The 13,361-nt window shown below is 26.8% G+C and overlaps 1 protein-coding gene across 1 annotated transcript; it reads left to right on the plus strand.

The window, feature by feature from the left end:
• Positions 1-2,854: 2,854 nt before the first annotated feature.
• Positions 2,855-8,825, plus strand: LOC132934935 (SUMO-conjugating enzyme UBC9-B-like). Its single transcript, XM_061001361.1, has 6 exons — positions 2,855-2,988; positions 6,738-6,807; positions 6,881-6,964; positions 8,139-8,256; positions 8,354-8,498; positions 8,574-8,825. Exons 2-6 carry the CDS (start codon positions 6,742-6,744, stop codon positions 8,638-8,640), a joined length of 480 nt encoding a protein of 159 aa, XP_060857344.1. The 5' UTR covers positions 2,855-2,988; positions 6,738-6,741; the 3' UTR covers positions 8,641-8,825.
• Positions 8,826-13,361: the final 4,536 nt, after the last annotated feature.

Genomic DNA, 13,361 nt, shown 5'->3' on the forward strand with positions numbered 1-13,361 from the left:
GTTTATAGTCATTAATCGGTAAATTTAAAATTATTCTGTGATCACAATACTACTAAACTTGTAGTAGTTAAAACTACCAGACACTTAATAAAAACAGTTTGTATCACCATCATTGATGAAAAATATCATATCAGTTTGGCTTGGAATAAACAACAAATTACATTATCATAATATCACTGGCCGCCGAATTTAAATTATTAATATTATAATAATATTATATGATACAAATACAATTTCACAACTGAATATAATATAATGAAATTAATTTCCAATCATATTGTGTACTTATGTGCTTAGAATATTTATTAGGCAGTGGTAATTAAATTATGAGTCTTAACACATTAAACAGTAAGACAAAAATGAATAACATTAATTTATATACTTATGTATTATGTATGTGCTTAGGTAAATGCAGGTAAGCATAATATAAGATTGTTATTCATTATTATTCTTCTAGACTCTACAGTCTACATGTCAACTTATTGAACTTAAATAAACTATCTTATATATAACGATTCATTATTTGAATGATTTCTAATGAAAATAAATCGATTTATTGTTTATGTTCAATGCCATTAAAATTGAAATATTTATCTTGAATAAATATTGCTGAAGTTATTCTATCATACCAATAAAATGCATATTTAATATACTCATACAACTAATACTTATGAATGAATTGTTGTATCCAAGCACATTTATTTTGTTCTAAGTACATGTTATGATATACATGTACCATACTGTATATTTAAAATTAAATTGGAATTATATTCCGTTATATAAAGATTATTATTATTAATATTAATGTATTATTTGTTTTAGACAAATTGACATGCAAAGTTCATTGAAGAAATTGAATTGAATTATTCAAATTGTAACAATTAGTAATTTTAGTATTATATAATATTCAGTTGTGTAATTTTATCTATCTGAAACTGGTTATGACGAAATAGATGTATAAACAGAAGAAAACATAATTGAGTAGTCCATGTTATACATTGATATCCTAGTTTATCTGGAACATGGAAACCCTCTTTTGTTGACTATAAGAAACAAAAAAATACATTTAATTGTAATTCTTGTAAACATATATTTTTAAATAATTGTAACATAGGTAGCTATTGCAAATTAAGTGTTATTTATTTATTATGATAACGCTTTGGAGGGTAAACAGTTAGTAAACTAACATAGTCAACATATTCATGAAGTTGTACAAACATAGTTTACATTAGACAATTAAGCATTAGCCTAGTAGCCAGCCCATAAACACAAACGACTATATTTGAACAAAAGTCCAAGGTAGTTGGAACTTTAAAATGTAATGGTGCCTATGTTAACCTAAGCACTGCTTTGGAAAGTGGGCAGCCAAAAGTCCGGCCCTATTATAAAAATGTATAAACACAACTGGTAGAACATGCAAGTAATTATTTGAATGTTACTTACACGCACTACAAATCCGGAATAAACATTCAAATTAACTTATTAGAATGTCCTTCATCTAACAGTGTGAGAAGAGAAAATTCCACGTATTGTGAATAGAAAAATCTTAATTGGTGTTAGATTTGAAATCAATGATGAAATGTCATTGTTTAAGAAAAACGATTCTGAACGAAAACGGTCAGTCAGCATATGATATTACTAAGTATATTTGATGATATTAAGATGAATAAAGTAATTTATATATAACGTATTTACGTGGAATCTTGTTTTAAATTTTCAATCGTTAGCTATAAGAGTGGAACATTTTATAAATTTTTAACTACAAAATAATTATTAAATTTTAAATGTGATAAATTTTGTCAACATTTGAACTTTAAATGCTTATAAAAAAGATTGTAACTATGTATTTTTAATATTTTTCAACTTCTATTGTAACAATATCAGGAGTTTTGCATTACATTTTCACGCTTTTTTACCCAACAAATAAAATTTTATTGATATTTATAGAAAAAAAAACTAAAAAAATTGAAAACTGACAATGTCCGTAAAAGGCTCAGAAAGAGTCAAAATATTTTCAAAATTGTATGGTGTATAGAAAATGCTAATATAAACATCCACTGAAATTTTCAAGTATCTACAGTCATTCGTTTTTTAATTGCTACAAAATAAGAAAATCGTTACATGAAATATCGAGTAAATATCAAATGTTGTAAAAATATGAATCTCAAACGCTCATAAAAATTTAATTTAATTTGCTTAAAGACATTTTCAAATCTTAGATTTAAAAAGAAAATTTATTATGAATTCTTAACTCAAAATAATATGCTAATTTTTATGATTTTTCGGTATCTTGTCAAGATTTGAACTTTAAATGCTTATAAAAATAAAACTGTGGCTAAGGATCTTTAATGTTTTTCAAATGTCGTTGTAACATTAAAGTAGAAGCCTTGTATTAAATTTTCAAGTCTCTTTACCCAACAAATAAAGTTTTATTGACATCCATGGAAAAAAAGAAAACTGAAAATGTTCTTAAACAGTTCAAACAAATCAAAATATTTTTAAAATTTTATCGTGTATAGAAAATTAAAATATAAACACCCAGTGAAAATTTCATGTATATGTTCATTTGTTTTAATGTTAGTATACAAATTTAAAAAATCAATAAAAACAGTAGTAATAATTATTAATTTTAATAAAAATAATAAATAGTCAATACATTTATGGACCGGTCCAACGTAAAACGAATGTGGCTATAGAAAATAAAATCCTATGTGATTCGATGATAAGAGTCCGATATTGTTGGTACACTGCACCCATAACTTCTTATCGCTCGAAATCGATCCGGTACGTATCGATACACTCCAATGTCTTTCTTTAAATTCGGGAACGTGTTGCGCGTGTGCATGCGCAAGAAATAAAATCGGTTTTCGTGGTGGCTCGTCGGTGCGGCGGCAGGTGTCGTTAATCGTTATATCTCAGTGGTCATCGCTGGAATACAATTGGACTGTGCGGACATCGTGTGGGCACTCATAGCTACGTTTACAACTGGTAATTATTTTATTTTAAACATTGAGCCGTAGTGTAGGTTAAACTTACTTGATTTTAATCAATTATAGGTATAGGTACTCACAGTTGCAACTCGGTAGTTCATCGAGACTACTTAATGAAAAATATGTAATTTTTACATGTAATTTGAACTATAATATTATACACTAAATTATAAATAACAATGATTTCTTATATAATAAGGCATTAACGTAGGTACTAGTCCAATGGCGCTGAAGTACAAAATTATATGTATGACAAGGTTTACCATAAACCAATCATTTATTGAAAACGGTTACAAAAATTTATCACCCACTTTTGTTTTATTGTTTCATTTTTAGATTCCCGTTTTACCGTACAAAAATAATTTTAAAACAAGGTTTCACATAAGTAGGTTATTTTGTAACCAAAAAATCTCAAAAATATGAAAACAGTTTTTAGGGTTTCGTATGGTAAAACGGGACATTCTTATCAAGGTCCGTCCGTTCGTCTGTCACCAGGCTGTATCTCATGAACCATGAAAGTTAGAAAGTTGAAATTTTCACAGATTATAATAACAAATACTAAAAGTCCTAGAGTACATAATATAAGCAAATTCGCATTTGGCCGGTATTTTTAAACTCTCTTTCTTTCATGTTCCAACCAATCTGTATAAAATTTGCTTTAATAAGTTTTAATCTAGAAAATGCACGTTACAGTAAATAACAGCCATCAGGCACCTAATGTAAAATATCATTAAAAAACTATTATACGCTTGGAAATATATTTGTTAGTTTACAGTCTGGTAAAGTATTTGAGTAAATGTATTTTAATACTTTTTGAATTAAGTATTTGGAAAGTATTTTAAATACTGTATTGGAAGTATTTGTATTTGAAATTCAAATAAATTTATGTAAATACCTTAAATATTCAAAATATTTATTCGTCAGTCGTTACGTGTCAGAATATTTTTAATACTTTTTTATAATATTTGTTCACCCATAAATGTTGAGTGCCCCTATATCTCGTTTAGAAATATTACAAATAATATACCGACTTCTAAGACTTCTATAGGAAGTAAGAACCCAGTATACTTGTTAATCAATTAATATCAGTTTTTAAAATTGAATATACCTCTTAAATTAATAATTTCTTGCCCAGTAAAATAATTAAATTAATTTCTGATTTTATTAACAACTGTTTAGTTATCTAATAAAAAGTATTTCAAAATTATTACATAACAAGATTTATTGATTTTCATTTTTCAGTTTAAATTTAAGAAGTAGGTACAAAAAGTTCTAATGATACCTAGTTGAATATAACATTACACTATTTTAAATTTATAATTATAAATTAATTTTGCAAACCAACTTATATTAAGAAAAATGAAAAAAGTATTTGTAATTTATTTAAAATATTATCTGAATGGATATTGTATTTGTACCTGTATTTAAATTCAAATTTAAAAGAATCTTTTACAAGAATATAGTTTAGCTAAACAAAATAATTTCCAAGTACTATCTTATGATTCACTGTTATTTTTACTGAATCTTCTCCTATAGAAACATGGTCTTTTAATAACCATATGAGTTTAACTCCAGTGAATCTTCATCTTTTACTATCATACATTGGTTGATTCTTAGGAAGTTAGAATGATACATTTTACTGTTTTAAAGTTTTGTATATTTTGGCACTTTTTGTTCTGTTGATAGATCTATGAAATTTTCAACTATTATTTAGTTTGTTTATTGTTTAGTCTATGATATAACTTTTGTTTTTAAGTAAAAACTTTAAAAAATCAATACAGGTCCTTGTACTTTTAACGTATAGCAAATAAAAAAATTAAAAATACAGTAGAAAAATTGTTTTATTATCATTTAAATTTAACCCTGTGTTTTAACCTTAAGCAATTTTTGTTAATATTCTGTAAAATATATTGACCGTAGAATCTTGAAATATTCCACTGTTACTTAAATTATAATTTTCTATACTCAATGAAATAGTTAAAATATTTAAAAAAATATTGTAAGATATTTATTGGTATTTTTGAAGTGTTGATAAAACATTTTAGACTTGCTAAAAAACTTTAAAATTTGATACAAGATCTCACCTATACTTTTCATTATACAATTGAAATATATTTAAAATACATTATGTTTACTTAAGGCTTTACAATTAAATACAAAGTTCCTCATAAATAGTTTATACTAGAACCAAAAATACGTTAAATAAAATTATAAAAGTTCAAATTTAAATTAAATAAGATATTTAAAAAAAGATTTAAAATGTTGAGTATTTCATTGTTCTTAATTAAAAATATACTTCGCGTGGACTTCAAACTTTTATTTATATTATTATATTTTATTAGGTATACATAATGAAGTTTTCAAAATATTAATATTTCGTGGTCGAAGTGGCTCAAAATAAGTGGAGGGATGCCACTGATTCTTAGATGCATTTCATATTTCATACATTTCTCATAAATGGGCATATGTCTTAAACAGTCGTACCCCATGTTAATTGGGGGGTGTTTGGGGAGGGGGTAAAATGAACTCCTTATACATTTTTTATAATAGTATTTTATATATAATATTGTATTGTTTTGTTGCTTATTTCTTCGAAAAGATAATGGACCCCTCTGAACCAGTTCATATATTATATTTTTGGTTTTTAGTTTGATGTCTTATTTTCGCATTTAACTATAATTACCTATATTTATTTATTATATTTATTAACTTTTGTAAAATTAATCAAAAGTTATAACTCTAAATTCTAGAATCGAAAAAATAATGTTATGTAGGGCTATATACATATATTGATATCATGTTATAAAAAACCTTAAAAAATAAATGCAAGACATTTACGGTATGCCCTATTGCCCAATGCGTTACAAAAACGGCGTTCAGGTCAAATCGCAGCACCCTTATCAGCTTTCCCTTCAATGTTTATCGGTTTGACTTCCAGAGTACCTTAGCTTACGCCCAGTTTTTTGTGATGAGTTTTATTATGCGTTATATATTATGGCTCAATATATTTGATATTTTAATGAATATTTTTCAATACTTGAACCCTTTAGATAGATTTAGATTTGGGCACTTAAAACTGTTATGTTTTAAACTCTTGTTATGTTCCATAAGTAGGGCTAAGTTAATATATGACGTCATATGATATAAACAAAAAGGTATGTTCGGAGCTTTTTGCCATTCAGATCCTTTGGTAGGCATGTGTCAGCATTTTTACTTTTCTGTTTTTACTTGTCGTATTGTCATTTTTAATATCTAACAGCATCAACTACATTGTTGACTTAGGATCTGGGCATAGTTAATGTGTTGTCCGAAGTCACCCTACGCTTTGTAATAAATGAGACGGTTAAACTCTACAATGTGATATAAAATAACTTAACAATTTGCACATAATATACCAATTAACACAGGCTGGTTGTCGAGTAGGTTACCGAAAACAGCAATCAAATATGTCTATTTGTTGTTGTGCTACAGCAGTTATTAGTTGTATAATTTAAACTGTCCATCTGTCTGCGACCGAAATTATAAATTTATACACTAAATTACTAGTGACTAGAGATAATATTTAAACTTAATGTTTAAAACAGATACATAAATAGTGAATACATGTCACATAATACAGGGTATAGTCAACATAAAATAGTTACTACAATTAATTGATTATTGAATAAAAGTTCTGTACATTTTTGAATGTATATGGTATTATTTAAACTTATATGAATTGTCTACAAATTATATTATTTTTTACAGAAAAATGTCTGGTATTGCAGTAAGTCGATTATTAAAAGAACGTAAAGCATGGAGGAAAAATCATCCATTTGTGAGTACTAATTTGTTGTAAAATACTACATGTCTACATGTAATGATTTAAAACAATTTTTTTTTATCTCAAGGGTTTTACGGCTAAACCGGCCAAAAATCAAGATGGTACATTGAACCTTATGGTTTGGGAATGCCTTATACCTGGAAGAATGGGTGTAAGTATTAATAACATTTTTTAATTTAATTATACACCTGTGTCTGATTAAGATTTCCCGGTACCAAAAAAATGTCCACTAAATTAAAAACATAATATTATGTTCTAGTTTTGAGCATACCTATATTTGTTTCCTAACTATTTTATATTAATTAATTAATATAGTTAAAATCATTTAGAATAACTTTAAAATATGATTTTTACATTTATAAAATTCTTATTATATATTACATAAAATATGTTAACTAATTGGTGTTAGCAGCTCTAGTTTGAAATATTATGCAGATATTGCAGTGCAGTTTTTTTAATGCAATTTATGACTATAAAAAAAAAACTGGTATATGACTAACGCTCCTGTTTTATCACGGTCTAAATTTCAAAATCTCATATAGTTTTAAATTTTAAAAAAAATGTATTACAATTTTTAAATCTGTTGAATTTTGAATGAATGAAGCAACTTATTTTTTCAAAAATAGAGCCAAATATTTAAAATTGTATGGTTTTCACACTTTGATAACTGATGGTAATCCAATACGCAATAAAGAACACACTACTCTTTCAAATTGTATTCAATGTATTTATTTGTTCAATATAACAATCATAACTATCATGGACTGCTATGTACAAGTCCATTTTATAGCCCATGATATTTGTAACAAAATGTACCTATTTCTAAGAATATCTATTATGTTTGTAAGTATAGTTCTAATTTTGTTTCAAAGTTTAATGGCCTTTAAAATTGACTTGTGCATTGAGAATTTCAAGTCTGTGATTATTTATTTTTGAATGTTAACAGTAAAACCACATCAACTTTGTTAAAAACAGTTTTGTGTAATAGTTCAAGTTTTTACAAAGGTTTTTCATATTTTTTTTTGGTTTTTTCCATTTATTTTAAAAAGTACTGGGAAAAGGAGACTTTTATAAAATGTATAGTAGATTTAATTTGCTACCAGAAACCTCACTTGAAGTTTAGGATCGGAGTATTTTTTTTCTTTATAATGTGTCTTTGATCCAAAAATATATGGTATTATATATATTAAAAAAAAAACACTATAACCCATATATTTAATGTTCTGCTTGGAATTAAAAGAAAATAATGTCCAATGTATGTATGTATAAATATGTATGTATCTATTACATTTTAAATAATTTTTTATATTAATAATTTTGTTTAGACTCCTTGGGAAAATGGATTGTATTTCTTACGTATGACCTTCAAGGACGATTATCCATTGAGTCCACCGAAATGCAGATTTGAGCCTCCATTATTCCACCCCAATGTTTACCCCTCCGGTAAATATAATATAAGCTATCTTAACTATTCATATCTATAATATAATTTTGAAATTCAACTTGTAAATATTAATCATGATTTTTTATGATTTACTAGGTACTGTATGTTTATCAATATTGGACGAAGAAAAAGATTACTGTCCAGATATTACTATTAAGCAGTTATTGTTGGGGATACAATATCTTTTAAATGAACCAAACATCAATGATCCTGCTCAGGCCGAAGCCTATCGTATTTATTGGTAATTACTTTTTAATATAAAGTATAAGTTTTAAAAAAATTTAAACAGTATGTTTATTTTTATAACTTTTTTTAGCCAAAATCGTTTAGAATACAACAATCGTGTCCGAGCACAAGCCAAAGTGATGCCCAGAGCAGTATAAATATAGTCGGCAGAGAGAAGATCATACATTTATTTGATTACCTTACTAAAATAATGACATACTCGATACATTTTTCACTTCTGTAAATCAATAAGAAATATCCAAATGTATCATTACCAACATTAAACATTCAATAGCCTTCTCTCTTTTTTTTTTTACAATAAAAGATTATATTATTTTTTTTATATTATAGCTGTACTATTATTTATATTAACTACATTGTATTTATAAAAATATTTTAAGAACAAATCGATTTAATGCTACTTTTCTTATACAAAAAGAACAACAACAATGACCAGTGTATAAATTACAACCTATCCTGACAGTCTGATGAAGATTTTAGAACCACTTTTTTTAATAAAAAATAAGTATAAAGTTCTTGAAAAATTAAAAAACAAAGATAATCTATCCTTATATGATATATAAAAGAACAGATTTTTTTTTATGTTCCAATTTTGTGACGACACTGTTCAATATTTTCCCATTTTTTTTTTCACCGAGTTGTTGCAAATACCTTTCAGAGTGTCATCACGTTGCCCAATTTCTAATTTTTTTTGTCGGAGGGGATTGTGTTTTTTTTGTTTCAATTTTGTGACAACACTATTTAATATTTTTCCAATTTTTTTTCACAGAGTTGTTCCAAATACCTTCCTGAGTGTCACCACGTGACCCAATTTTTCATATTTTTGTGAGGAGGGAGGGAGATAACTATATATATTATATAAAATCCAAATACCACTGACTCATTGATCGCTGTATCTCAAAAACTACTCAACGTACAAACTTGAAATTTGAAATAGTGGTTCTTCTAATACTTTCACTGTGCAATAAGAAAGGATTTGCCAAAATTTGTATTTTAAAGAGGTGCTCAAACAGAGACATTAAGGTTCACATTGAAAATTTTTTATTTATTAATAGTTGCCATTGGTTACAGTCTATAGTAGAAATTAGTGTTTATTTATTATTGGTTTCCATTGGCTATTCGGATAGATCAGGTATAAGCTTGCATCAATAATTGAATTATTGAACATTGCCTACCAAAGTGAAAGAGTTGCACTTTGTCCGCGATCCGACGTAGTCAGATTGCCTACCAGGGTGGCTGAGTTGCACTTACTGCAGCAAATTACACCCAAAAGGAGTTGACCAATTATAATTTTTTTAACGGTTGCGATTTTATACGGGCAACTGAGTGTATGTTTCAGCTTCAGTTATAAAAATACATTTATCATTAATACCACTAGAAACATTTCAATAAAAAACGTATAAACCGTTTTTTATTTACTTGCCGATCACATTAAATGATAAAATTTGAATAAAAAATTATACATATTATAGTCCGAAGGCAAAATAAACAACCAAAAACGGGTGAAGCTGTGACGGGTCGGCTTGTATATATATATATTGACTAAAAATGGCAATACAAATCAACAAACATGCCCGATTAACCTATATCAACCAATATATTATAATACAATATTACATAATTTTTGCTATTTACTTTTACAGCTATTAATTACAACTAATCTAAACCAGATCAATAGTACATAGGATGTAACTATCAATGTTCAAATTCCAAACATGATTTTAAATTATCCCGCGACAAGAATAGATTATAAATATAAATACAATAATATAAAATATATTCATTCAATTATTATAAGAAAAATAAGTTATCACCTCAACATAAATTACTCTGAAAATTATATAAAACATCAGTTATAAAAATACCTAACAAATTGTTTTCAGATATATATGAATAATATTGTGGTTCACTTGTTAATAAGTTAAATAAACATTTTTCAAGCAAAACACTTCTCATGTAAACATTTTAATCTGTCAAAACAATATTCAATGGTAATTATTATCCTACTCATTATAGATCAAAAACAGTAGGCATAAATACTGCATACAATTAAAGGGACCCCACACCCGTCCCAGATGGCAAAATAATATTGACATAAAATGTATGAATATTTCTAGACAAATGTTATTATTATCAGAACATTCGTACGTGGTTGTCAGAAAATTTTTAAATATTGTCACAATATTATTAGTACACTTTTTGGCAGAAGATCAAACATTGCTTGAATATTTTACTCATGTATATTGTCACAATATAAATAAGTTTTTAATTCTACCATATTATCATAACAATATTGTACTATCTTTCTATTTAAAAATTGTCAACATATTTCACTAATATGTTGTAATAATAATGTTTTTATTTTTACAATATTTTCATAACAATATTGTACATAGGCTCTTTACAAATAATGTCAAAATATTTCACCTTTACTTTGTATTATTCATCTAAACATAACATAAACAAGCCTTATTTATTTTCATTGATACCTAAAATACAGTGCTTTATAAATAAATAAATAAATAAATTATAAACAGATTTCTTCCAATAAACTTTTTAATAATTATCAAATAATTATAGCGATGCAAATTGAACAATTTTAAAATAAAATAACAATAAAAAATCAAAACTAATTTATATATTTTAATTTAAACAAACATACTTTAAAATGTATCCCACGCTATAATTTTTACACACAAATGAAATGAAAAGTAAACATGAGTTTTCAAAATAAATATATAATATACTTACTTGTATATCTTTATATTAGAGATTCGTTATTAATGAAATCTATTTGAAATAATTAAATACATATACATATGTATACATGAATAAAATAATAAAGTATAAAAAAAAAAAATAATAATTATCTCCATATTAGACATCACTAGAGATTTGTTGTTAATGAAACCTATATATATATTTAAAATAAATACAATCAAAATATGTATATTCAAAATAGTTTTTAATTTTAATTAATTGACTAAATTAATTTATTAACTTAATAGACAACTGTATTTAATATAAAAATTATCTAAGTACAATGGAAAAAATCTTGATTGAATAACAAATCTATCTTGACAAAAGATCTTTATAAAAAATCTAAATTGGATAAAAAATCTATCTTGACAAAAAACCTTTATAGAAATTCTATATTGAATAAAAATAAATTTTTTGTTTTTGGAGGGGAAGAAAGGTCGTGCGGATTTTCAAACAGCGTGCGAATTTGTGCGAATTACGTGCTAAATGTCTGCAGAAGAAAAATTCCGAAAATGTTAATTTAGAAACCAGGGGGGGGGCTGGCGAGACGTGTCACTGCCCCCCCATGCATTTTTGGTTTTTCGAGGGGATGGAAGGTCGTGCAAATTTTCAAACTAGGCGTGCAAATTCGTGCGATTTATGTGTTAAATATTTGTATATTTGTTTATTGATTTTCCTTTGGAGTGGTGGGGGGGGGGGGCTATCCAAACGTACGTGGGTAAAGGGTCAACTCGCAAATTTTGAAAATGAACTCGCAAATTCTCGCAAATGTCGACGCATCTTTTGGTATAAATTTCGAAATTTTTGAGCGACATGGGTGGGCTACGTGAACTGGGCCCACACATTCATATTTTGTTTGCAGCTAAAAAAAAGGCAAACTTGCAAATTCTGAAAGTGAACTTGCAAATTCTCGCAATTAACTCGCAAACTATTGGTGAAGATTTTGAGTCGCTACGCCAAAATGGGTGGGCCAACTTCACGAACGTTATCTGGTCGCACTCTGTAAATACCCATATCCAATGCCTTGAAGGTACCTATATAAAATCGCTTCCTTCGCATTATATCTTACAAGTGCAATATCACGCGTCAACGTCATACGCACCATATTATAAATCTTTATTAGACACTTTAAATAAACAAACGATTTAATATTTTTATAAATACTGATATAATAGAACTGATAATAACAGACATTAACGATAGTTCCTAGTCAAAATTTAGGTTCCGGTTCTGGTTTCGGTTTCTGTTTCGGTTAATGCCGGTTTTACCCCTTTATATTTGACTTTTGATTTTGATTTTATTTTATTAGGCAAGTGCCAACTGTATAAAAAATTAACATATTAAGAACCTCTATTTAATGGCAGGTATTAATTGTAATTTAGTGTAGGTAGGTATTTGAGAGTTTAGTTAATATTATATCATTAACACTAAAACTATAAAAGACATACTATTATATTCAGTAGTTTACTGACTATTTATATCCATATCGGATGTGAAATTAATATGCCCATAATATCTCCGATGGTAATCTTTTGCCTGATCACGAAAGTATTTCTCAAAAGTTATCTTCTGGGCTTGTTCAATATGTCTCAAAAGTACTGACTCAAAGTTGAAAAACAAATTACTTTTTGACAATTGTTCGTATATAGCTACACACAAACAAAAACACAAATTTCTAAAATCAAAAAACTCATCGCACCGCTCAGAATCTAAAATCTGCCCACTAATTTAAATCATGGTATTGTAGTAAACTATATTCATCAACTCACCTGATGTACTGTAATATATTAATCAATTGTTGAGTTTTTGAAAACTTGTCGATCCCATCTGGGCTCAGAATAACGGATCTACTAAATAGAAGATAAAATATCTTATCAAAATATATAATATAGGTAATATTTTAAGTTGTGTCCTAAATAAATGTCTACGTACGTACTATAGCAACAATCGTATAATAATAAGGTGTTTTATCTTTTATTTATGTTTATAAAGATTAGTTGGCAGTCTTTCATACAAGATCGAGGACCAATTATTCCATCGTAATTAACAATTTTAACAGTTTTCAATATTATAGCCATCCAACTATCCACCAAGAATA

The sequence above is a fragment of the Metopolophium dirhodum genome, chromosome 1 (assembly GCF_019925205.1).
Source record: "Metopolophium dirhodum isolate CAU chromosome 1, ASM1992520v1, whole genome shotgun sequence".
Classification (NCBI taxonomy): domain Eukaryota; kingdom Metazoa; phylum Arthropoda; class Insecta; order Hemiptera; family Aphididae; genus Metopolophium; species Metopolophium dirhodum.

Coding starts and splice junctions, on each gene's coding strand:
- LOC132934935 (XM_061001361.1), top strand. CDS start 6,742: ATGTCTGGTATTGCAGTAAGTCGATTATTAAAAGAACGTAAAGCATGG. Junction 8,257..8,353: donor CCCCAATGTTTACCCCTCCG/GTAAATATAATA, acceptor ATGATTTACTAG/GTACTGTATGTTTATCAATA. Junction 8,499..8,573: donor GAAGCCTATCGTATTTATTG/GTAATTACTTTT, acceptor AACTTTTTTTAG/CCAAAATCGTTTAGAATACA.